Here is a 27863-nt window from a genome sequence, read left to right on the forward strand (position 1 = left end):
AATTTAAAGTATCAATCAAAAGAAAAGGACTGATCAATAATTTGGCAGTAATGGAATGTGAACAGATTTTACATTCAAATTCCTAGAATATGACTTTAACCCAAGTGTTTCTGGTTCAGCGGACTGGGTGCTGACTATTGGTTTAGGGCTGACACCATGCCAATCAGACCAGCTAAGAAAACTGACAAACAAAATATAGATTTCCCAGCGATCTTCAATGTAGGAAATTCAGGTCCATGGTGTAAGAGTTTAGCGATCTTAAATGTTTTTGATAACAGAATAAACCTAGCGTTGAAAGTTAAAATGGTAGAATATGTATGTGTATAAATCAGTTATAACAAATATAAAATCAGAGTAAATATATTCTTTAAAGTTTAAGAACTGATATTGATTTTCATATGATGGTTTTCACTTGAACATCCTGAATGTGATGCCATTATCTTCCAGTTGACTCTCAAATGATGAAAGGTATCAAGGATTTCCTCGATTTGGGGTAATCATCAAACTTCTGCAAATAGTATCTGAATGTGATGAAAAATAGTTTATCAGCTGAATTAACTCCTGCACATTCACCTGCACCTGCACCTATTATCTATTGAAGAATGTGGTATTAACAGATTAAAGAAGCCGAGAGGTGGTTGCCACGGAGTCGCCTTCATGGTCGTGAGGAGTTCCCGCATTATGGTCGCCGTGAATTTTTCAATATGTTGAAAAATTAGTGGCGACTAGAATGAAGCCGCCATGGAGAGTAGCGAGAATTCTCAAGCCGTAGATGGGTCGCCAGGAGGCCCTAGTGGGTCGCCAGGAGGTCGAAGGTTCTCGGAGGTTCTCGTAGTTTGTAGCCAGTGTTGACTGGTGAATTTCATTGGCTCATTGGGAAAAAACAGATAAGCAGTAGTTTTCAGAACCAAGGATAACCGACCGGTAATGTTAAATGTCCGCCGAGCTTCATAGCCGTGTATCTCTGGCTTCTTCAAAGTTGTCTCCACTCCTTCTCCCCCTTCTCCCCCTCCCCCCCCTCATTTAAAGGCCTTACCGTACACTGTGCTTTAGCCGTCTTTTTACAGCGCCAACCTTCCTATTCATCGTGGTGTATGTCTCTTTGCACTGTGTGAATTTTTTAGACAGCGCTCTCCCCGCTTGCCCTGACCCCCACCTGCGTATCGGGCTGGTGAAGGAAGCGATGTGTTTGTGTTCCACTCTGACAGTCGCCGTTCCAGTTGCCGGACAGGCCCATAAGCTTGGTTTTTTTGCATGTGTTTCTAATGGAGACCTGCCTCGTGAATAACACATTGGTTTATTTGGGATCTACAACATCAAACCAGACCATTAGGGACCAGATCTATTCATGTTAACATCAATGCTCTACAAATCACCCTTCCATCATCCTCTCCATTCATCAACCTATCCTTCGCCTCTTCATTGCCTGAGCTGCTTTGCTAACTTTCCCTTAATTAACCAATGTTCATCACCTCAAATACTGCATGACTGACCTTCCATCTATTTCTTACTTTTAGCTCATTGACTGTATATTGCTCCAGTGATACCTGAGCTGTGCCAACACACTCTCTCATTGAGTCCAACAGAGCAATGCAGACCGTCTAGGATTTCCCAACATTTAGGTTAGGGAATTTCTCATTGTGACTGTACCTGGTTTGACCTGGCATGTCTGGTGAACCCATTAATTGCAGTAGAAAACATTGCTGTCTGCTGAACAATAAGCGGAAATTAGTTTCCTTTTATTTTAGTTCATATTGATCACTCATAAGAATGTAATTGTTTTTAATTACATGTGAATGCTATTTTACTTCGGAGCTACGGGAGTGACTACGTGAAGAAGACCCCTTCCGGCCGCACGCGCGTCATAATGTCAGACGCATGGCGCAGCGACCGGTTGAGAGGAGTAGAGCTCCTCCAGCGGTAAGTTTAAAAAGCCTTGAGGTAAGTGTTTGCACTTTATTGGAGGTCGCTTTCTTGTGCAAGTAGGCTTGTGTTTTCAGGTACATGTCTATTATGGAGAAAGTGTTTTGAGAGAAGGCGAGGCGTGCCCGCTAGTAAAACTAGAGAAGACTGCGGGAAGCGGGCGCCCGCCTAACGAGTCGGTGGCAGGGAGGCCATCGACTGCAGACTCGGTCACTGTGAGTACCGTCGCCGCGCATTGGGGCGTAAGGCCGTTAAAAAGTCTGCTCGGCCCATTGACTCTGTGGAGTCGGGCCCGGAGGATTCTCCTCCTGCAATAGATATCGTCTCTGCGCGAATATCTAAACTAGAGCTCCTTGTGGAAAGGATGCTTTATCAGGGCACACTCCGGGAGGAGGAGTGGAGTCAGCGACGGCCTACGGGAGAGCCCGCACCAGCAGCGCCTGCAAGAGGGCTGCTTATGCGTGGGCCTATGAGAGAGCCCGCGCCGACAGCGCCTGGAATAGGGCTGCCCAATCGCTTCCCTTACGAGGAGTGTTTGGCGGGTCAGCATGATTCTGACGCCGAATCTGAGGGTGACCAGAGCCCAAGAGAGGAGCCTGTAATACCATGCCTGGCACAAAAGTTTGTCATTCCCAGAGAGTCAGGGGAGCCATTGGGAGACGAATTGGCGACTACAATTAATTATCTGCTCTCCATCAGCTGCAAGAGCAGACAATGGACGAGACAGCCAAAAAGTACTAAACCCCGCAAAACTGTGCACTTTTGTAAGTTCCAGCTGTCAACAATGTCATATGGGGGCATATGGGCATTGGGATTCATGCACAGGAGATGAAGCTCCAGCGGGTGCTGAAGCTGCTCGCATCAGGCATAACGGCATTCGCCAGAGGAGTGGATGAGGGGCACCTGTCTGAATCTCAGCAGGATGCCTTAGGTCTCATGTGCAATGCGCACTTTGAGATAAACTGTCTGCGTAAAAGTGCCATACGGCCTACCATTCACCACAAGTTTGCGGCACTCTGTAAGCCTACCAACATACAACTGCCAAATCTGCTCCTTGGAGAGGACCTCGCCAGAAGGGTGAAAGAACTGGATGAAGAGGCGAAAACCATGGGGTTGATTAAACCACGGATGGTCGGCAGAGCAGTTCGGAGGCAGTTCCTCTACCAACGTATGATGACTGGGGCTGGTGAAGGAACAAGTCGGCCTACCCCAAATATGCGTAGCTAGCGCACTGCTCCTGGGACACAAGGACGTGTCAGTTTTCCCACTAGGAGCCGGGGACAACAGGGAAACTGAAGGGAGCGACAATCAACTGCTGCCTGCCCGCTGAGTTAAAGAGTTCCCACGGTAGACTCACTAGACACTAAGATAAACGCACGGGCCACTACGTTCTTAAAACAAGTTTAAATGTTACAATTTTTAACTTCAGCAGTAAATTTTACTCGTGGAAAACTTTAAACATGTTTGAATTTTTTCAAGTTGACAAATTTCACGGGTACCTGCCGTTAGCGCCACGAGTCTCTAAGTTGGGTCAATGAGTTCCGACATTACAGCTACGTTAATCGTACGTTATTACCACAAGTTTCAACTCGCACCGTGAGACAGAGGTTTTAGGCAGAACTTGAAAAATTGTGCAAAAAAGGAGTAATTGAGAAGTCAGTTCACCAACTCCACCAATTTGTGTCAAGTATTTTTCCTACATCAAAAAAGGGTGGAGGGTGTAGAATCATTCTCGACCTGACAAGCCTTAACGTACAGTATAAACATTTTTAAATGGAAACTTTTGTATGCTAAACAGCTGATTTCCAGAAAATGCTATATGGCTAGCATAGATCTTCAAGATGCAGATTACTCTGTGTCTGTGCATGGTAATGATCGGAGATATTTGAAATTTAGCTGGATGAGTCAATTATAGCAATTTAAAGCACTGCCTAATGGATTAACCTCAGCTCCTAGATTGTTTACCAAATTGTTAAAACCAGTCCTAGCACTACTTAGAGCTCAGGGTCATATTGTAATGGCCTATTTGGACGATATTTTGATTGTAAGAGACACTCGGGCTACAACTGAAGCATCAGTGTCAGTTGTTAAACTCACTTTTGGGAGATTGGGGTTTATCATTCATCCAGATAAGTCCAAATTAACACCAGACACAGTTATTGATTACCTGGGTTTTACTATTAACTCAGATCACATGTTAGTGACTCTGCCTAGGAATAAAAGGCTGCAGTTAATAGTAAGATTAAACGAGTACTTACCAGTATGAAGTTTGATCTGTATTTTATGAGGAGTTACGATGAGGGATTACGTGAAGAGTCTGCTCAGTGCGCAGGTGCGGCATACTTCCAAGCAGCGGTGTGGAATCACAGATAGACACAATATTTGAAGTAAACATAGTAAAGATCAGTGAGACATCAGTTTATTAGTTTGATCTATATAATGAGGGTGGGAGCGGAGGGCACGTAATCTCTCATCGTAACTCCTCATAAAATACAGATCAAACTTCATACTGGTAAGTACTCGTTTAATCTTACTATTTTACTTCGGAGTCACGTGAGTGACTACGTGAAGATTTCAAAGGTCTGTGATTTCAAACCGTGTAACAGTTTTAATTTCACTCACTGCCGAAGTTCTTGAGGGAGGAAGTGTTATCGTAATCAACCAATGGATCTGCTTTCTCAAGAAACAGAAAAGGTATTTATTAACAATAACAACATAAATAGCTCCCCTGAGCTTAAATTAAATATTTGCAGTTTGTAATATTCTGTCTGCAATTAAGTCAGGCTTTATCAACGGTTTACAATAATAATATTCTGAACGTCGTTTCCCTGACCATCCTGCCGTATTGAGGATGTGGTCAACCGGGACGTCCATTCGTTCAGCCGCTGATATCGATGCTGCCCTAGTGGAATGGGATTTAAATGTATTATTGTCTATTCCGGCAGCTTTCAGTACCTGTTTGAGCCACCTTGAAGTGGTTTGGCTCGTTATCCCGTCTTGGGGTTTCTTGTGGTTGACCCATAGGGCTTTTTCTCTCCCTCTAAGATTGTGGGTTGTGTCTATATATTGTTGTAGATGGGTCACCACACTCAACCTGGACTCTGGTGGGTAGGCCCGGAATACCACCAGAGAATTGGGCGTTCCTGGCCGCTTTGGTTTTTACCAGACCTAGAATGATGAACGTGATGCGGTCTGGGGTGATCACCATGTTATCCAGTCTTAGTTTTATGGAGTGACTGGACTCTGTGAGCGGATACGAGAGCCATAAGCATGAGCGTTTTTAACGTAGATTGCTCAAGACTGAGGGATCTGGCTGGTGGCCATCCTCTGAGATATGTCAATATCACACTGATATCCCATACATGGGTATACCTGGGTTTTGGGGGCTTGTTATTGTAAATGCCCTTCATAAGTTTTATCATCAGTGGATGGGATCCCATGCTCTGCTGTCCTGCTGTTTTAGAAGAGCAGACAGGGCGCTTCGTGCTGTATTTACGGCACTGTAACTCATCTTTTCATCATGGTGTAGATGGCCCAGGAACTCCAGTACGTCAGTGGTTGAGTAGTTTCGTATGTTGTCCCAGCATCCTGGCAGTATTTTCCCATTTTTGCTTCTTGGTGGCTGTTCGCAGGGATGCCGACATGGTGGTGATGGTTCATTTGGATAATCCCAGTCCCTGGTAAGGTCTATTCAAACCTACAACCCAGGAGTTTGATGTTTTCATGGCATGGGTGGCTTATGCCGGATACTGGGTGAGTCAACAACCGTGGTCCACTGGGGAAATCCATAGGTGACTCGACCACCATGTCGTGATGAACTGGGAACCATGGCTGTGTAGGCCAGTCGGGCACCTTCAATATCCCAGAGGCAGATTCCATCTGTATTGTGAAGTACCCGACTAATGAGGCAGAAGGGAGGGAAAGCAATAAGCAGAAATTCCCCCAATCGAGCGTGTAGGCATCTACCGCTGCTGCCTCTGATCTGGTTCCTAAGTCACATACATAGGTAACTGGTGATTCCGTCTTGTTGCAAACAAATTGATATCTGGCGTTCCATTTTGCTTAATAACTTTAGCAAATATTTTAGGTTTGACATCCATTCGATGTTATCATAAATTTTATCCCTCCGTGACCTGGTGTCTGCCACTGTGTTTTAGCTTACCTAGGAGATAGGCAGCTGATAGTTGAAAAATGTCTTTCGACACACCATTGCCAGATCTGTTTGACCAATTTGTTGCACGATAATGATTTTATGCTCCCCATATGGTTAATATAAGCCACCACCATAGTATTATCAATCCGTAACCGCACATGCACGTGCTGCATTTGAAACGCATATGCTTTTAACCCATAATAGGTGACCAACATTTCCAAATAGTTGATGCCCAGTGTGTGTAGTAACGATGATTCTGAATTGGTCCATCTGTCACCTGCGCTGGATATGGAGTTAGTTGCTCCCCAGCCTAAAGCACTGGCATCGGTTTTTAATAACCAAGTTAGGATTGGTGATAATAATAGGGCTGAAACTGTGCCAAACATTGTCTGCCCACCACTGTAATTCTGATATAGCTTCAGTGGGTAAATTCATGATTTGATTATAGTGACCCGAGCACCTTGGCAAAGTAACAGTCATATGGATTGAATTGATATTGAAGCCAGATAATCCATGGTAGTTAACGGCTTCAATTTTGATTTATCTGGGTGTAGGACGAACCTCAGTGTTTCAAGGAGCTGTTTCGTAGCTAGAACTGCTGCCACAGCTGATTCCTTTGTTTTCCCTAATATGAGGATATCATCCAAATATGCCATGACTATGCTTTTGTTTTCTTAATATTTTCATGGCTATTTTTAGTATTTTTGTAAATAGTCTAGGGCTGAGGTTAGACCATTGGGCAATGCTCTATACTCCCATTGTTGCCCCATCCAGATAAATGTTAGGTATCTACAATGATCCTTGTGTATGGGTATTAGATAGTAAGCATCTTCAATATCAATGCTTGCCATAAAGTGTCCTTTGGCGATGAGATGTCTGGCAGTGACAAACGTCTCCATCTTGAAGTGTATATACTCAACAGATTTATTTAGTGATGTTAGGTCAATGATGATGCGACATCCACCATCTTTTTTAGTTTTGGTAGATATATTCGATACAAATTCCAATGGTTCATGTTTGGTCTTTTCAATGATCCCTTTGCAATGAGCCTTTTTAGTTCAGCTTGTCCTTCTCGCTTCTCTTTCTTAGAGGGAAATATAGCCTTTGGGCGCATGCTGAACTGGCGGTAACATACCCAAATTGAATTCAATTTTGTATCCACTAATATTGTTGAGTATATATTTGTTATTTGTGACAGTACCCCATGCTTTTATAAAACAAGTGTAATCGCCCCCCCAGTTAGTGGAGCACCCTTATTTTGTGTAAGTTGGCAGGAACCAGACTACCTACCTCCATGTTCATTGTTTCTTCATGAAGGCTCTGTTTTGCTGGTATGCTGGTGCTGTCGGTGGGGCGGCGCATTTTCCCTGGGGTCCGCTCGGGCCCATGTCTAAAAAAGACTTTTGGGGGTAATAAGCAGCGGTCCCCGAGCTTTCACCAGTCCTTGGATGTGGGTGTTGACTGGTGGATGCTGAGGGGTGCTGCCAGCTGGGTGTCGGATGAGATGTCCTGCTCGTTCCCGGGCCTGCCCTCATGAGGCCCACAGGTTTAGCTGCCTCTCTTTCCGCTGCAGCGGTTTTGCATAGCCCCGCATATTTGGGGTTGAGGGCAGGTCTTATATTGTCCTGCCTTAGATATTGTGTATTGCACATTAGTGCTAATACTCCTGTTGGCAGGTGGTCATGTTAGTATGTTCCGTGGAAAAACGAGCAAAGGCGGTGATTTGATGTTAGGAGCTTCAGAATTCGCTGCATTTTTAGCTCTTGACTGCGAATCTGCTGACCCAGCTGCCTCCAGATTTGACCGTTGACACTCTTTACTTTAGTGTCTCTCTATTCTCTGGCGCTGTGTACTCTTCTAAAGCTTCTAGAAAGGCCGTCTCCTGCAGGGCTTTGTTGGAGAGATGGTTGATACTGGCTGCCATCTTACGTTCCAGTAGTCTTCCTGCGCGTGGTGGTGCCATGTAGTGGCCCACGACACCCAGCAGCTCTTCATGATCCTGCTCCCCTGGCATACTTCTGCTCTCGTCCGCCTGCCCTTGTTGTAGACCAGCCCAGCCCTGGTCTCCCTTGCTAGCCTCAAAGAGGGAGCAGAGGGTCCCATCAATCCCTCGACAAGGGAGATGGCTAGTGCAATAGCACTGGGGTGGGAGTGTTAGCTCCCTTGGCATTCAGCCAGTGACCCCTCGTTTTTCTGGAGGTTTTTAGCTCCATGACCTCCTCTGGCTTGGGGAGACAGACATACTTGTTTTTTGCTGTCTCCAGCCTGTTCCAGAGTTAGAGGAAAGTTGATTCTGTAGAACCTGTATTTTTGGTAAGGTTTAGTCTTACCTGTTGTTAGAGGCTGCCTGCCGTTTTCGGGCGGCATTCTAGCGATTCCCGGGCAGCGATTCTCCTTGTCGGGAGTCTGCAGGGGTTGCCGGTCGGGTTTTAAATTTCCCTCCGGTCCGCTGCTGTTAATCGAACAGCTGTTCAGCAGACCGGCATCAGCGCAGCACCCTGTCAGCGGTCCGCAGCGTGTGCGGTCCTGTTTACGCCTATCCCCCTCCACTGTCGGCTCCTTCGCTGGAGTCGAACGGGGGCCGCTTCCTCTGCTGCTTTGCTCCCCCTGGAGCAAAAAACACAAGGCCCGATTAAGGTAGGTACTTACCTAACATTCCTTATTTCAAGCTGGTTGCGGGAGCGCCCGACTCCCGTCTGGGCCGCCGTTGCACAGCTGGACGTAATGCCGCACCTGCGCACTGAGCGGGCTCTTCACGTAGTCACTCACGTGACTCCGAAGTAAAATTGAGGGTTGTATTAAGCTTGTTACACAGCAACAACTTCAATTAGGCAGGTGGCCAGCTTGCTTGGCAAATTAATAGCTTCATTCCCGGCTGTACAGTTTGGACCTCTGCATTACCAGCAATTGGAGCGAGCAAAGGTACAGGCATTGAGGATACATTCAGGTCATTTTGACAGGCCCATGCAATTGCCAGTTGCAGCCATTGCTGAACTACAATGGTGGATCATGAATGTCTCAAGAGCTTCCAGAAAAATTTTGGTTGAACCACCTTCCATTGTCCTGCAAACTGATGTCAGTGCTCTAGGTTGGGGCGCTACTGATACTATTTCCAGCTGCGGAGGCAGATGGAATATGGAGGAGGAACCTTTGCTGCAAGCACGAGGGATAAATTATTTAGAGCTTTTGCGAACATTTTATGGGCTTAAAGTTTATCGCTCTACTATGAATAACTTGCATGTTCAGGTTCAGATTGACAACACAACGGCAGTAGCGTATGTTAATCATATGGGTGGAATCAAGTCGGAATCTTGTGATAGATTGGCAAATCAGATTTGGAGCTGGTGTATTACCAGAGACATTTGGTTTTCGGCAATCTACCTACCAGGTAGATTCAACATAGTGGCAGACATAAGGTCACGCAAATTCAATGACAACACAGAATGGATGTTGAATCATGAGATATTTAATTATTTTGTTGCTCGGTTCGGAATGCCAGATATCGATTTGTTTGCATCCAGACTAAACCACCAGTTACCTAAATATGTTTCATGGGAATCAGATCCTGGGGTGGTAGTGGTGGATGCTTTATCGCTGCATTGGGGTGGAATGTTTTCGTATGCTTTTCCGCCATTTTGCCTCATCAGTCGGTGTCTACAGAAAATCAAACAGGACTCCGCTTCAGGAGTATTGGTGGTGCCTGACTGGCCTAAGCAGCCATGGTTTCCTCTCGTTAGGCAGATTATCACACAGCCGCTTATGATTGTTCCCAAACAGAGAAATCTTCTGGTGCACCCTGTAACTGGTGATCAACATCCTTTACATGATCGTGTTGATCTGTTGATTTGCAGATTCTAAGAAGGCCATATCTCGGAAGAGGACTATCCGATCGCACTGTGGATGTTATTGTGGCGGCCTGGAGGAATAGTACCCAAAAGCAGTACATTTCTTATATAGGAAAATGGGAGGTGTTCTGCTTAAGGCAGAATATTTCATACCACACGGTAGACGTCCCAGACATGCTAGAGTTTCTGTCAACTCTCTATTTCGATCTAAAGTTAAGCTATAGTGCGATCAATACCGCCAGAAGTGCCCTCTCTTCATATTTATGGAGGGAATCAGAACAATATTCTGTAGGGTCACACCCTTTAGTCTCTAGATTTATGAAGGGAATTTTTAATTCCAAGCCTCCCAGACCCAGGTATACGGTAATTTGGAATGTAAGGGATGTGCTTATGTTCCTTCGTCAGTTCCTTCATCACCATGAATGTATTCATGCTCATGGCACTGGTTTCAGCACAACGGGTGCAGTCATTGCAGAAGCTGTGAATAGACAGGATGGAGGTATCTGCAGATGCCATTACATTCTATATCTATAATTTACTCAAGCAGAGCAGACCTGGGGTGACGGGGTTTAAGCTTTTTTTTTTTGGCATACCCTACAGATTAACGCATATGTGTGGTGTCACATTTGCAATATTACATCGAGGCCACCAGAACCTTAAGAGGTGCAGAATCAGCATTGTTTATCAGCCATAAGAAACCGCATAAGAAGGTGGCGGTTCAGACTATTTCAAGGTGGCTGAAGCAGGTGCTGGTTTATGCAGGTAATGACACTGACAATTTTAAATCTCATTCCACCAGGGCGGCATCAACATCAGTGGCCAGGGAAATGGACGTCCCCATAGACAGAAGGGGACAGAAGGGGTTGTTATTGTTTTTCTTTATAAATAAACCGTTAACTGTTTGAATCAATGTTATGGTTTATGCATTGTTGATTCTTTTTACTCATTCTGAGTCAATCAATGCAGTGAGATGCCTGGATTTGAATCTACGGCATGAAATCACAGAGCTTTGAAATCTTCACGTAGTCACTCACGTGACTCCGAAGTAAAATAGTAAGATTAAACGAGAACTTACCAGTTTGAAGTTTGATCTTTATTTTACGAGGAGTTACGTTGGTGAGTACGTGCCCTCCACTCCCAACCCTCTCTCACAAAGGTCATATGGTAGTTCTAGGTTGCTGGTTTTACTATTATACTTCAATTATTGTTACCTGTGATTTCACACCGCTGCTTTGAAGATTGACGCGTGTGTGGCTGGACGGGGTCTTCTTCACGTACTCACCAACGTAACTCCTCATAAAATAAAGATCAAACTTCAAACTGGTAAGTTCTCATTTAATATTACTATTTTGTTTTAATATTTTTAAATTAATAGAATTTATAACAGAATTTTGTTTATCTATTGCGCCTGTGTTATTAGAGTTTTGTGAATGTCAAATATGTTTCACCCAGAAAGGCATTGCTCTCAGTGACTCTGTCCAATCAGTTGTGTGCAGGCCTCCCGGGGAGCCTGCATAACATCCAACCAAACATACCAAACCCATGTGCTGGTCTGAAGAAGGGTCTCGACCCAAAATATCACCTATTTCTTTTCTGCAGAAATGCTGCCTGACCCGCTGAGTTACTCCACCTGTTTGTGGCTATCTTCAGTTTAAACAAGCATTTGCAGTTCCTTCCCACACATTTTGTCTGCTCATGAAATAATCTTCTACCACTGCAAATTGCATTGCCATGAATAGAGCGAATGAGTCATGGAGATTAGAATTGTATAGGATGTGAAATCAGCAATTTGCGCTGTCCGTTTCTCTCATGCTGAGTTGAATTATGTGACTACAAGAAAAGGCCAGAGGCTAGGAATCATATGGCGAGTAACTCACCTCCTAACTCACCAAGCATGTCTACCATTTGCAAAGATCAAGTCAGCAGTGTGATGAAATAGTTTCCACTTGCCTTGAGGAGTATAGCTTCACCAACATTCAAAAAGCACAATTAATAAAGGACATACCGGCCCACTTGCTACAGACCCCATCGATAATCATTCACTCACTCCATCACTGACACACTGTAGCAGCAGTTTGCACCATCTGTACAATGCACTGCAGCTACTCACCAAGACTCATTAGACAGCACCTTCCAAACACACAACTTCTATCAGCTCAAAGGCAAGAGTAGCAAAAGCTCAGGAACACCATCATTTAGAAATGGCCCTCCAAGATGCACACCCTCCTGACTTCAAAATATATTGAACATAAACACAAAAAACTGGAGTAACTCAGCTGGGAGAGGCAGCATCTCTGGAGAGAAGGAATGGGTGACGTTTCAGGTTGAGACTCTTCAGACTGATCACTGATATATATATATATATCACTATTCCTTCATGGTCACTGGGTCAAAATGCTAGAATTTGTTCTCAAAAGTATTATAGACATACCTACACCTCAAGGACTACAGTGATTCAAGAAGGCATCTCAACACCACTTTCTCAAGGGCAATTGGGGATGGACAATTACAAGCTAGATCGCACATTCACACACAGAAAGCGCACATTCCTTGAAAAAATAAAAATATATTTATTCCCACTATGCTGCTTGATTCCCACAAGGCTGATGGGTCATGCAGCAACAGTGTGGAGAGCAAGGATTAATGTTTTAGGTCTATACCTTTTCAGCATGACTTCTGAAATGTGAAAAATCACTTCCATTGTTGCTGCCTGATTTGCTCATTTCCAGCAAATTTTAAATTTCCAGAACAGTGGTATTTCAAAATTAAAAACAGAATATGCTACTGATTCTGGGCAGATCAGGCAGCACCAATAGAAAGAGAAACAGTTCATGTTTCATGTCTTGGATCCTTCATAAGGGTCAGCACATCTTCAATGTGAAATTTAACTCTTTCACTTTCATAGAGATATACAGCTGAGAGACAGGAATGCCAGAACAACTCGTTCTTGACGCTGCCTAAAGAAGACCACTTGGCTGCTCCTGGCCCATAACCCTCGAATCTTTCCTGTTCAACCTGTCTTTTAAGCTTAACTAGACCAAGTGACCTGTTGGGTCTGCTCCCCCAACGCAGCCGTTCCCTACCCGTAGCCCCCACGGGAGACGTGGTCCTCCAACTCAAGCCGTTCCCGAACATAAGATGCCAGCACTCAGCAGTGCGGCTGTTATTAAATGGCGTCTTTGAGGCGAGAGGCGGGCGCCAGCAGCTGTTATGGTCGCTGGCCAGCAGGAGGTGACAAAATTAGTGAGTGGGGGGGGAGAAGGAATTTATTAAAAATGTGCACATAAACACAACAAAATTTAATGAGGGGTGGATACTTGGAATGAAAAGTGAAATCTCTACCGAAATAGAAAAAATCTCGGCGTTTCTGGGTCTGGTGTTGGCGTAGCAACGAATATAAGGCTGACACCCGCAAGTCAGGCAGAAACACACACACACACAGCCAGCCAGCCAGCCACAGAGTTTTAATAGTATATAGATAGATAGAAGATAGATTTGGATAGATAGATAATAGTACCTGCCTCTACCACTTGTATGGTGGCGCCTAACGGCAGCAGCTCGACTGCAGTCCGTCAGTCTTTTTAAAAATGTTTTGTCTCGTTAAATGTATGTTTTGACTCTAGTTTGTATTATTTTTTAGCTGTGTATATGTGGGGGGTGGGGGGGGGAGGGAACCGTTTAATCTCTTCCCTGTTCAGGGACACGACTTTTTCCTTGTCAGGTCCCCGATGTCGTTGGGCCTAACATCGTGGAGCCGGCGGCGGCCTCTGGCCGGAACCAACCTGAGGGCTCCAGTCGCGGAGTCCGCGGATCTGCCATTGCGGAGCTGGCCGACTTTGGAGCGGGAGGAGCTGTGTTGGAGCGCGGCTGCGACCCGACTTCGGAGCTTCGGAGGCTCCGGCTGCAGGTCCGTTGGACCGTAACATCGGGAGCTCGCAGGTCCCTGGTGGGGACCACTTTTCGGAGCTTCCGCAACGTCAAATTCCCCCGCTGGAATCGCGGGGTTTAAAGGACTCGGAGCGGGGCCTAACATCCCCGGCCCGGCCTAACGGCCACGGGACTTACCATTGGCCTCCGGGGGCTTTAACATCGGGAGCACCAGTTTGCCTCAAAGTTGCAGTTGGACTGCTGGACTGCGGGAGAAGAACGAGGGAAGAGATAAGACTTTTGCCTTCCACCACAGTGAGAAGGTGTTGGAGATTCACTGTGATGGATGTTTGTGTAAAGTGTGTTAAGTGTGGGTCTTGAGTTTTTTTGTAATTGTTAAGACTGTAGAAAATGCAATTTTGTTCAATCCAAGCTATTTGAATGACAATAAAAGGCATTCTATTCTATTCTATTCTATTCTATTCTATTCTATTCTATTCTATTCTATTCTATTCTATTCTGGCAGTTCCACATACTTACAACCCTTAGTGATAAAGAAATTGCCCCATAGGTCATTAACTCTTTCCACTCTCATCTTAAATCTATGCCCTCTAGTTTTAGACTCCTCTACCTTGGGAAAAGGATTGTGATCATTCACCTTATCTATGCCCCTCATGATTTTATAAACCTCTCTAAGACAGTGAAAGCCTTAACCTATCCAGTCTCACCATACATCTCAAGCTCTCTAGCCCTGGCATCATACTTGTGAATCTTTTCTGCAGCCTTTCCAGTTTAATGACATCCTACCTATATCTGGGCCACCAGAACTGCACAAAATACTTCAAATATGGTCTCACAAACATCTGACACACAGTGTTCGACTGAATCAGCGTTTCCAACATTGTCTCCTGTACTTTGGATTTACATCATTTGATTTTCAGCTAATATATGTTCTGAATTACCTGTGATGTTGGTGTGCACGAAATCCCAGATTAATTGCAGTGAAAATGGCAAACAAGAAGGCTGGAAAAGTACATGTTGCAAGAGCATAGCCGAACCACTCCACTATTTCACCAAAATAATTAGCCGCTGAGACGTATTCAAAAAACCCACCTGCAAAATAGAGGGGAATTGGCACAGATCATTCTAAGTTATGTGTTCAATACAAATGTAAATAGTGTCTTTAACGTGGTAAACCAACCCAGGTTTTATACAAGCACTTTGCTTTAATGTAAGCAAACTGGTGAGATGCAAGGCAATCTATGACAAGTTCAGCTGGTGCTGAAATTTCTTGCTCAGCAGGACAGGCAATAACTTCTCACAGATGAAGCCTGACCTGCTGAGTACTTCCATCAGTTTCTGTTTTTATTGTAGATTTCCAGCATCGGCAATGGTTTTGATTTTCATCTACTGAACAGCTGACTCCTCTGTTGCCCTCAAGGCAGTTAACTCTTGCTCTGACGCTACAGCTTAAGGTCTGTAGATTTTTGTCCCCCTCCAATTTTGGTGCCACAAATGTTGATAGGAATCAAGTGAGAATTCAACTCAAGTAGTAATAATTTGGCTGGCAACAGCTTTCTGCCAATTTCTTGAACTTGAGCATTTCAGGTGGATGAGAGCAGAGACATCTGTGCAAATGGTTTTCCTTCCTTCCAAATCCACCCAGGGAATTAATAGATTTGCCTCCTTCCTCTTTTCAATTCACCAGCTTCCTTATTTTTGCGTCCACCTCCTGCTTTATTTGATGCTCTTTTCTTTATCTTTCCACGTACTTATTGTTCTGCATTAATCATCTCTTTTCCAATTTTGCTTCATTACTTTATGATTTTTTAATGGAAAAAATATTTCAACTTGTTTTAACTTTGTCCAATTCCACTTATATGTTTCATTAGCACCTTAATCTCTGCCTTGCTTCTCATCAGGAGGTAACAACTGATCCACTTTGAATTAGCGTCACAGCGTAGTCAGCAACCCTCAAGGAAAATAACAATTTATGCCTGGATTCATTCCTTAAAATATCTGTCATGAAATTCCGCCTTAGGGTGATGGTACTATTCTTTGATTCTCAAAGAGCAGCCGTCCACTTAAGACTCCTAGTTGCGAGAACACACTGGAGAAGTGTATCTGTATGCAATTTGTTATTTCAGAATTCTGGCAATCTGCTTCAAGTGTTGTATTTTATTGAAGGGGCCTTTGGTTCAGGAAGTCAGATAAACTCAGGGGAATACACCTTATATTGAATTATAGGTGAATTTTATTATTCAACTGGGCCAGGAATGAATATTATCCCAAACTTGTAACTAATTAGGTACAGCAGCAAATTATGTAGTAGGAGACAGCAAAATCAAGTACAAAGGTCAGACTAATGACAAGGTACGAATAAACAAAGAAACCATAAAAAGGGAGTTTGATCTTCAGACCAAAAATGATTGTCACGAGATAAGCAGGTATTTGGCAGACACAATGTTGTTAATGATGGGTTAGAGCCAGAGGAATTCGAGGGCCTGGAAACATGAATGAACAAAGAACTCAGGAGGATGTACATGTTTTAAGCCAGTTTGGTAAGAAAAAGGAGGCTAGAATTCAATGCAATGCCTGATCAGCTGATGCTAGTAAGGAGTAAGATTGGAATAGGTTGTAGGTGTTTGTTTTTTTACTATTTAAAAAAAAAAAATCACCATTCCCCAATTTCAGATGTGATTGTTTAAGTATCAAAACTTTGGTCAATGTATGTCACAAACATTTTATACAAATGTGACCAAAAAGGTTGATGAGGGCAGAGCTGTAGATGTTCTATACATGGACTTCAGTAAGGTGTTCGACAAGGTTCCGCATGGTAGGCTGCTCTGGAAGGTTAGATCGCATGGGATCCAAGGAGCGATAGCTGAATAGATAGCAAATTTGCTCTATGGAAGGAAGCAGAGTGTAATGGTGGAAGGTTCTCAGACTGGATGCCTGTGACTAGTGGTGTGCTTCAGGGTTCGGTGCTGGGCCTGTTACTGTTTGTCATCTACTTCAATGATTTGGATGAGAACATCTTGGGCAAGATTAGCAAGTTTGTGGGATACGAAAGTGAGTAGTTTTGCAGATAGTGAAGATGGTTGTGAACGATTGCAGCAGGATCTGGATCGATTGGTCATGTGGGAGGAGGAATGGTTGATGGAATGTTGATACAGAGAAGTGTGAGGTGTTGAATTTTGGGATGTCGACGTACACAGTAAATTGCAAACCTCTGGGTAGTGTTGTAGAGCAGAGGGATCTTGAAGTACAGGTGCATGGTTCCTTGAAGGTCGAGTCACAGTTAGATATGGTAGTCAAAAAGGTTTTTGCCATTTTGGCCTTCATCAGTCAGAGTATTGAGTATAGAAGTTGGGAGGTTATGTTGCAGTTGTATAAGACGTCTGTTAGACCACATTTAGAATATTGTGTTCAGTTCTGGGCATCATGTTATAGCAAATATATTGTCATGCTTGAATGGGTTCAGAAAAGATTTACGAGGATGTTGCCAGGACTAGAGGGTGTGAGTTACAGGGGGCGTTTAAGTAGGCTGGGTCTCTATTCCATGGAGCGCAGGAGGATGAGGGGAGATTTTAAAGAGGTATACAAAATCATTAGAGGAATAGATTGGGTAGATGCATAGTCTTTTGCCCAGAGTAAGGTAATCGAGGACTAGAGGACATAGGTTCAAGGTGAAGGGGAAAAGATTTAATAGGAATCTGAGGGGTAACTTTTTCACATGTGGTGGGTGTATGGAACAAGCTGCCAGAGGAGGTAGTTGAGGCTCGGACTATCCCATCTTCTAAGAAACAGTTAGACAGGTACATGGATAGGACAGGTTTGGAGGGATATGGACCAAGCACAGGCAAGTGTGACTAGTGTAGCTGGGACATTGTTGGCCAGTGTGGGCGAGTTGGGCCGAAGGGCCTGTTTCCACGCTGTATCACTCTATGACAAATAATGCCATTTTGGAGGAATATAATTATTTGCTTCTAAAGATTGTTATTGCATAATTCTGGAAGATGTTACCTTGAGGAATAAAATAAATATATTCATTGGATTTTCTTAGGCCCAATAACATGTAGTCACTGTGAATGTTGATTGTTAGTCCCATCAAAAATAGCAGAACACCTGAAATATAACAGTTTAAAAATAATTATTTATCATAGTCAAAAAAATGAAACAGAAACGCATATTTATAATCTGATTTAAATGATAAAGCAAAGGTAATTTATCAACATCTAAATTTAGTTATTTTTTGTTCCCTTAATAAAGAATAATTCATCGGTTTGATCATTCATACTCAGACGACCCTCAATAATCTGACAATTCCATTCTACACGTGCTCTGTTAGAGAATACAGCAAATAAAGCAGAGAATGGTAGCATGCAACATCATTTTAAAACAAATATCAGCATAAACATCAACCAGGAAAAAGTTGATCAATAGTTTCAAAATCTCCTCATTGACCCAGGAAAGCAAATGAATGTAACATTACAATTGCAATGGGATAAAAGTCTGTAATGGAGTCTATAGACTAAACTGTGTCTGAAGAAGGATCCCAACCTGAAACGTTACTTATCCCTGTTTTCCAGAAATGCTGCGGAATTGGGAAATTTGAATTCAGTTAATTAAATGAAAATCTGGAAGCCAAAATATGTGATAACACAACCACTAGAACATTATATTCCTTTTCTTCATTGATATCTCTTAAAGCTGCAAATCTGCTGCCTGTATTCAGTTTGGACTATCTGTGACCCCAGACCCACATAATATAAATGGTAGCTGCCTCCTGAGATGGCATAGAATTGACCTTATGATCAGTCTTCCCAGTATCACTCATTCACCTTGCATGTATTAAAAAAGAAGTCCCAAATAACTGATTGGAGGGCACAGTCTCAAAATAAGGGGGCTCGCTCATTTTGGATTGAGATGTGGAGAACTTTCTTTTCATAAATCTTTGGAAGGGTCAATCATTGATTACGTTCAAAACCAAGTTTGTTTTATAGGGATGGAGCAAGTGAATGGTGCTGAGGTAGAAGATGATCCAGTAGGTTAAAGAGCAAGATGGCCACCTACTGTTCCGAATTCATTTGTCATTAAATGCAAATGTAGGTTTACCTGAAATGAATCTGATTTCAGAGGTCCAGTCGTCATCATAGTGAGTGCAGTAAATCAGGCTGTATCCCTGAAGGTAGCCATTAAAAGCACAAAATATAATCGACGAGATAACAATGTTGCAAGGTACTGGGTTTCCTTTGGTTGTAATTCCATAGATAAATGTCCTTTAAAGCAGAATTTATAAAAGCATTAAAAAATCTTTTTGAGAAACTTTAAACAAAGAAAATAAAAAGAAACAAGTGTGGAAACCCCCTTTATTGATTCTTTCGGATTAATCCTCCTTTTAAACTTTCGGTACTGCCACGGAACAGTCGGTTATTAAAATGATAACCTCAACACTAACATAGTGAGTAATTGTCCTTCATTTAAACAGTTACTTTGAAGGAAAAGATTGATGATTGTTGTGTTCACAGTGAGAAGATGTTCAAAGCCTATTGTCAGGAATCTTCAAACATTCACACACATTAGTGAATCCATACGTTAGCAATGTTGCTGCTATCAAAATGCTTGAAAGCTCGAATTGAATTGAATACATTTTATTACCCAAATGTGCACAAGGAATTTGCCTTGGCGCTTTGCTCACAAGTAACAACACGATATACAGTAGACAATTACAAATAAAATATTATAATTTAAACATGTGAAGAATGAAATAAAATACCAGAGCTAAAGGAGGCTACAAACTTTTGGCTGTTGAGTAGAGCTGCTGCTTGTGGAAAAAAGCATTTTTTATGTTTGGTTGTGGAGGCTTTGACAGTGTGGAGTCGCCTTCCAGAGGGAAGTGCTTCAAAGGGTTTGTGGCCAAGGTGAGAGGGGTCAGAGATTATCTTACCCGCTCTCTTCCTGGCCCTTGCAGTGTACAGTTCGTTAATTGGGGGAAGGTTGCAGCCAACAACCTTCTCGGCTGATCAAACAATGCACTGCAGCCTCCAGATGTCATGCTTGGTGGCTGAGCCAAACCAGAACATGATGGAGAAGGTGAGGACAGACTCTATGATGGCAGTATAAAACTGGACCATCATTGCCTGTGGCAGATTGTGTTTTCTCAGCTGCCGTAGGAAGTACATCCTCTGTTGGGCCTTTTTGATTGTGGAGTCAATGGTGGCCTTCCATTTAAGGTCCTTGGAGATAATTGTTCCAAGAAACTTAAATGACTCAACAGATGTGACTGTGTTGTTGTTGATGGTGAGTGGAGGCAGGGGAGGAGCTATCCTAAAGTCTACAATCAATTCCACCATCTTAAGAGCATTGAGCTCCAGGTTGTTGCAATGACACCAGGACACCAGCTGTGTCACTTCCTGTCTGTAGGCAGATTTCTCCCCATCCTGGATCAGTCCAATCAGGTTTGTATCGTCCACAAACTTGAGAAGCTTGACAGAGAAGTCTGTGGAGGTGCAATTGTTGGTGTAGAGAGAGTAAAGGAGAGGGGGAAGGATGCAGACTTATGCAGAGGATCTGCGGGTCCAAGATGTGTACATTAATCACACATTCTCTCACAAATAAGGGACATCAATGACACCAATTCCATGCTTGGGCGAGAGTGAGAAAAAGAGATGATAGCTTTTTAATTTAGATGGGCAGTTCTAGAAGAATTACTCTAAGTTAATGAGTGTGCTTAGCCCAAACTTGCTTGGATCAATACTAAAGAGCACATTATGATAATTTGTAGGTACATCTGTTCGTAAATCCGGAAGTGGCGGCGTTGGTGAACGGCTGCGACTCGCCTGCAGTCCGTTTGTCTTTACTTTTTTGTGTTGTTTTTTTTCGTTTTGTCTAGTTAAGTTTTTGGTTTTTAGGTTGTGTTTATGTGTGTGGGGGGGGGTTGGGGTTAAAACGGGGCTTGCTGTCTCTCCCTTCGGGGGAATGCAACTTTTTTGTCGTATCCCCCTTCCCTGCCTCCGTCTGCGCTGAGGCCCAATGGCGGAGCTGGCGACCTCGAGACTCCGGTGGCAGCCAGTCAGGACTCACCCTGGGCTCACTCCCGGGAGGGTGGCCCAGCTCGGGGCTGGAACGGCGTTCCCGTGAGGGGCTGTGACGCTCCCTTGAGGGCGGCCTGGCGAGGGGCTGAGACTCTCCCGTGAGGGGCTGTGGTGCTCCCGTCGGGGTGGCCCAGCCCAAGGGTGGAATGGCGCTCCCGTCGGAACGGGCCAGCTCGGAGCAGCCCCGCTCGAGGGAGGAACGGCACTCACGTGAGGGCGATCCGGCTAGGGGCTGGAACGGTGCTCGGGTGGCTGGGATGGCGTTCTGGTGGCTATGACCTGAGTCCTGGGTTCAGCCGCGGGCCAGCGGCTGCGTCCGCTGGACTGGTGGGCGGCAGCTTCGACCACCCCGGGCCGCGGTGTTTGAGCCGGCCCGTTTGTGGGGTTCGGTGAGCCGCGGGACTGTTTGTGCCATCGCCCGGTGGGGAATCGCCTCAGCGCAGAGGGAGAAGAGGAAGGAAGAGACTGCAGCCCTAAGATTTTTATCTCCACCACAGTGAGGAGGTGCTTGGAGGATACACTGTGGTGGATGTTAATTTGTGTTTAGTGTTGTTTATTATTGTATGATTTTATGTATGACTGCAGGCACAACATTTCGTTCAGACTTTAAGGTCTGAATGACAATAAAGGAATTCAATTCAATTCAATTCATTGTCATGACACTTTTCATTCAGGGAAAGGAGGATGACACAGAAACTTTGCTAAAGGATTGTGGCCAGTTTTAAATGAAATACCAAGAGGACAGTTAGATTGCAATTAGATGCCAGAAGACTATCACTTCCAATGGTTAACAGTCCTCGACAAAGCTTGTTACAGACCTGTCAGGAGACTTAGCCTTGATGGAAACGAGAGGATTAAATTGGTTATAATTTAGGAACAGGCAGGCAAGTTCCCACCAATTGTGCTAATAGAGGATCAGAGATTTGCTCCTGCAGCTGGTGGAACTCAAACACATTTGATAGATTATCAAAGCCATAATGAAGAAATTTAATACAAACCCCAGACACAAATGATAAAAATGAAAGTTCTAAAATGGAGGGTGCAACTGGGTGAGTGTTTTAAATCCAGAACAGTTCCCAGGATTATAGGACAGATATTTTGTCATTTGAATTCTGTCACAGATTAATGCCTTCCCTCAGAGTGGGAAACGTTGATTCCGCAGTGTGGGGATGTTTATGTTAAATTCTATCGTGTGTTGTGTTCTTTTTTATTCGTATGGCTGTATGGTAACTCAAATTTCACTGTACATGTGACAATAAATGTAAACTTGAAACTTGAGATTAGGAAGCGAGAGAACTTGGAGGTTGTTCAGATATGATTGATGTGGGGAAGTTTGAGTCTATATACTTGTCTAATGAATAACATCTCAGCATTCATTTGTATTAAACTCTTAGTCTAAAAGTCTCGTTGAAGTTTGTATGATTGTGTCTTAAACTGCTCTGCCTATTTAACCCTTGATAGAAAGTCATAATTCATGTTGATTCAAAGTGTTGGATTGTCTGAGTTTCATAAAGAATTGTATGCAAATTTAGGTCACTGAAGACGGAGATATTATAATTGGGAACATTAAAATGGCAGATAGATTAATTATATTGTGCCTATCTTCTTAGAAATTGGTGCAAATACTTACTAGAAATATTACAGAATCAATAGTTTAACAAGAATGAAGAAATGAAGAAAATTAACACCATTAGAAAGAAAAGTACGAGAAAAGTTTATGAGATTGATGCAAACAAGACTCAAGAATCCTCGACTTCCATTTCAGAGTTTTAAAAGAAGTGACTGCAGATATAGTGGATGCTTGTCTTTGAAGATTATATAGATTCTGGAATGGTTTCTGCATTGTGAAGGAAAGTAAATGTTGAGCTCACAATTTAAGAAAGAAGGGAGAGAGAAAACAGAAACTACTAAGCAATTCACCTCACAAAAGTAATACTGGAATCTAAAATGAAAGGTAGGATTGTGTAGTCATATGAAAGGGAAATCATGTTTCTCGTCTCTACTGAAGTTCTGTTAGGAATAGATAAAGGAGAGCCTATGGATGTGACAACTGAATACAAATCAAAGGTAATTTGGGGTCCTGCATTCTAAAGATTGCCACACATTGAGTGAAGAGATTGCAATGTAATCATACCCCAGATTTGGGATACTGCTACAACAAGCATGGGTTCTACCTCAACCATTATCACTTTTAGCCATGCACATAGATATTAGAGATGCATTCTGTAATTTAAAAGACCACTCACCACAATGGAAACAAAAAAAACTTTTTGCAAGACATCTTTGTCATCTATAAACACTAATTCTGAATCCAAACATAGGTTTCAATTGGACTTGCCTGTGAAAGTAGTGGCCGAAGAACAGAAACAAAAGCAATTTCTTTACTGTGCTGTCCAAACTGCCAGATAGGTAAAGTAATAGAACTGGTATGAGAAATGATGGCAGATCCATGACAAACCATCCCACCTTAGCAGGGACAAGCATCAGAGATTGGTCATTAGTTACATATCTCCCGTATAATAATGGATGTCTTCCCATTTGCACAAACATGTGAATTGTAATTAAAAGCAATTTGCCTGTTAGTGCATAATAAATGTATGCATTACATTCTGGCATATCTGCTCTTGACATTTTCTTTGACAAGGCAATCTTCCATGAATCTGATATTGTCAGGAAGTGAATCTGAACAACTTCTTAAATGTACTTGTTTCCAGATGGATCTACCGTGTCAACAAGTTCAGAGGCAGGACTTTGTAATTACGTATTCATTTGACAAAACCGTATTCATTGAAACTCCTCCAAAAGCCAAGACATAGCTTGCATAGACAAGCCAGATTACCCGAACTGATGAGCATTCTTGATTTCTTGTGCAATCGTTTGTTAGTTATGATAACCTGGCCAACTGCCAGGGAGAGAGTACTGTGAACTTGTTTAATCATCGGCACTTTTTGCCTATCACTAATTGCCGTTCACCTAGCAAGGTGTTCTCACACTGTTGTTGCATAGGAAGTTTAATGATTTGCTATCAAAATGCTTGAAAGCTCGAATTGAATTGAATACATTTTATTACCCAAATGTGCACAAGGAATTTGCCTTGGTGCTTTGCTCACAAGTAACAACACGATATACAGTAGACAATTACAAATAAAACATTATAATTTAAACATGTGAAGAATGAAATAAAATACCAGAGCTAAAGGAGGCTACAAACTTTTGGCTGTTGAGTAGAGCTGCTGCTTGTGGAAAAAAGCATTTTTTATGTTTGGTTGTGGATGCTTTGACAGTCTGGAGTCGCCTTCCAGAGGAAAGTGCTTCAAAGGGTTTGTGGCCAAGGTGAGAGGGGTCAGAGATTATCTTACCCGCTCTCTTCCTGGCGCTTGCAGTGTACAGTTCGTTAATTGGGGGAAGGTTGCAGCCAACAACCTTCTCGGCTGATCAAACAATGAACTGCAGCCTCCAGATGTCATGCTTGGTGGGCCAAACCAGAGCATGATGGAGAAGGTGAGGACAGACTCTATGATGGCAGTATATAACTGGACCATCATTGCCTGTGGCAGATTGTGTTTTCTCAGCTGCCGTAGGAAGTACATCCTCTGTTGGGCCTTTTTGATTGTGGAGTCAATGGTGGCCTTCCATTTAAGGTCCTTGGAGATAATTGTTCCAAGAAACTTAAATGACTCAACAGATGTGACTGTGTTGTTGTTGATGGTGAGTGGAGGCAGGGGAGGAGCTATTCTAAAGTCTACAATCAATTCCACCATCTTAAGAGCATTGAGCTCCAGGTTGTTGCAATGACACCAGGACACCAGCTGTGTCACTTCCTGTCTGTAGGCAGATTTCTCCCCATCCTGGATCAGTCCAATCAGGTTTGTATCGTCCACAAACTTGAGAAGCTTGACAGAGGAGTCTGTGGAGGTGCAATTGTTGGTGTAGAGAGAGTAAAGGAGAGGGGCAAGTATGCAGTCTTATGCAGAGGGTCTGCGGGTCCAAGATGTGTACATTAATCACACATTCTCTCACAAATAAGGGATATCACTAATTGCCGTTCACCTAGCAAGGTGGTCTCACACTGTTGTTGCATAGGAAGTTTAATGATTTGGATTCATGATAATAAAGGAATGACAACACATTCCAATGCTAGGATATGTAACTTGAAGGGGAATTTGCCCGTACGCATCTTCATCCATCTAGGTGATACGGGTAGAAACTTTGGCAAACACGCAAAGACCCAAAGAGTTGAATTCCCATGAACGTCCTGGAAGTTACCACTGGCCAGAAACTTAATTAAAGTGACCATGACCCATGATGGTCAACAGGAGGGGTTGGGTCATTCTATATTTGAATGGGTGTTGGAATCTCACCACAATGACACCCCCTCCTGGTATATCTTGTTGCTACCTTGCCCCACCATTGAAAGACCCAGCTGATATAATGTTTACACCCATCCAGACTGGAGTAACTGCCTTCTGACATTTCAAGGAAATCTCTCTCTCTCTCTCTCCCTCTTGGCTCAGTTTACCAGGGTTTTAAGTTTGTGGAACTTGGTGTCTTTACCATAACTTAAATCTTTCAACAGCATTCTATTCTGATCTATCCCACAAAACATCTCATACTCAGAACCAGCTTTCATTACAAAAAGTAATTACATTAAACTTTAGGGTCTCGATCCGAAACATCACCCATTCCTTCTCTCCAGAGTTGCTGCCTTAGTTACTCCAGCATTTTAAGTGTATCTATCACATTACACTTTAATGTTTCCATCACGGTGTGCTGATGTGCTCTCTCCACAAATTCTGCATTCGTCTTCCCATTTCCTTACATTCATAAGCGTGTTTCCATCAGGAGCAGTCAGGTGAGAAATGGGACGTGGGTGTAACAGGATTGTTTGGGGACAGTCTCCTTTGCTCTCTGGTCCCCCATGGTCATCAACAGAATGCTGTGAGACACAAGAAACTGCAAATGCTGCAATCTTGAGCAAACAACAAACTGCTGGTGGAACTCAGTAGGTCAGTCGGCATCTGTGGAATGAAATGGACAATGCCATTTTGCAATATGGACCTTCTTCAAACTGATGGAGGAGAGAAAAATGGTAGAGAGAGGGGTGGGCAAGAACCAGCAAGTGATAGGTGGATTCAGGTGAGGAGCAGTTAATTGGCAGATGGGTCAGGTGGGGAGAGAGGATAGAGTCAGTAACCAACATTGGTAGGGTTGATAACTGTCCCGTATACACCGAAACATCCCATTTTTTGGGCTAAATTGGTTTGTCCCATAAAGGACCACCCTTGTCCCGTATTTGACCTCTACTACTCGGTCGAGGGGACTATCGTGTCGGAGCGCCACGTCTAGTCCCGCCTCACCCGTCCCGAAGTAGTCCACCCCATGGAGTGCAGCAGCAGTGTCCCGCCCGTGGCCCCATCGGTCAGCAGCCTGGCCAGCTGTCCGACCTTCGGACTTTCATTTACCGCCGACACCACCACCCCTCCTTCTCATGGCTGATCATCGGTTCATGTTGGATAGGGTGCTGGACTTTGCATGTGGCATCGCGCAGCCCAGGCCAAAACTCCTCAGCTGGCCCACCGGCTGGGCTTTGTGTGCAGTCCAGCACCCGGGCCAACTCATCATTCACCCAGCCACGGCCGAGTCAGTCAAAGAATTGCCGTCGGGAATTTGTCCCGTATTTTGACCTTTTGTCCCTTATTTGGGAGTGAGAAAGTTGGCAACTCTAGTTGGAGGTGAAGCGGAGAGGACAAATAATGCAGGTGTGGAATCTGATAAAGAAATAAAATGATAAGCTGTGGGCCGAGGTGCTTTTTCGTTTAAGTAAAAAAAAACATGGCGGCGCGTCCACACGCAGCGGCTTTGCGTTCTCCAAGACCGATTCAATTCGGAGCAGCCCAGTATCGAACGCAGTTGTGAAAACCAGGTACTTAAAAACCCCAGAAAAGAACTCACCACCAGTACAGAAAAATCCAGTACCCAAGCCGAAATCCCGACGGGTCGCACATGGAGCCGAACGGAACTGCTCAACATCGGACGTGGCTGCGAGAAACTGGATTGTGAATACGAAAGTACCCTCAGCAAAATCCCAATGGAGCAAGGCTAAACAGCTCCCTGGATCACCACTCCGGAGGGTAGGAGACGGAGCAAGCGCCGGGAGAGAAAACAGAAACATGGGAGGCGAGCGGGGGTGCAGGCCAGGCTAAGGAGGGCTCCACAACGACCATCCCTACCAAGCGTCTTTCTCGCAAATGTCCGCTCACTCACCAACAAGCTGGATGAGGTAAGTGTAAAGAAGTGATAGCGACACACTGTAACTTTACTTCATTTTATTCATACTGTATTTTATACAAAGAGCACTAGCTGTACGTGGTCTGTCACGGAAACTAGAGAGGGATATGTGGGTGGGGAGGTTGTAATTATACTTGTGATATGGGAAGTGGTTAGTAGTGATGAGGTAACTATATTAAAGGCACATGCATATCTCATCTACATCCTTCCCCTTGGAAAAGAAAGGCAAACAAAGTAGTGACAGGGCGACCACGTCTCATGTGCTAGAATGGTTAAGCAAAGTCGCCATAGCGGACAGGCGGCTTGACAACACATCCCGACCGGGTTTGCATCTTGCCATCTTCCCTCCCTGTGAGGCGTGGGTTCGAATCCCACTTCTGACACCATGTAAAGAAGTGATAGCGACACACTGTAACTACTTCATTTTATTCATACTGTATTTTATACAAAGAGCACTAGCTGTACGTGGTCTGTCACGGAAGCTAGAGAGCGATATGTGGGTGGGGAGGTTGTAATTATACTTGTGATATGGGGAGTGGTTAGTAGTGATGAGGTAACTATATTAAAGGCACATGCATATGTTATCTACAGTAAGGCTCTGGATCAACACCCAGCAATCCCTGAAAGACTGCTGTGTGCTGATCTTCACGGAGACGTGACTCAGCGCGCTGGTTCCCGACGGGGCTGTGG

The 27863-nt window shown here is 43.8% G+C and overlaps 1 protein-coding gene across 1 annotated transcript; it reads right to left on the minus strand.

Annotated features, from left to right (window-relative positions):
* Positions 1-433: 433 nt before the first annotated feature.
* Positions 434-27863, minus strand: LOC129699475 (3-oxo-5-alpha-steroid 4-dehydrogenase 2-like). The gene is made up of 6 exons (XM_055639297.1): positions 24936-27863; positions 23224-23858; positions 18907-19070; positions 17815-17916; positions 14751-14901; positions 434-521 (listed from the first exon to the last, which is right to left on the minus strand). The coding sequence occupies exons 2-6, from the start codon at positions 23514-23516 to the stop codon at positions 455-457; spliced, it is 777 nt and encodes a 258-aa protein (XP_055495272.1). The 5' UTR covers positions 23517-23858; positions 24936-27863; the 3' UTR covers positions 434-454.

This window comes from Leucoraja erinacea, chromosome 8 (assembly GCF_028641065.1).
Source record: "Leucoraja erinacea ecotype New England chromosome 8, Leri_hhj_1, whole genome shotgun sequence".
Lineage (NCBI taxonomy): Eukaryota > Metazoa > Chordata > Chondrichthyes > Rajiformes > Rajidae > Leucoraja > Leucoraja erinaceus.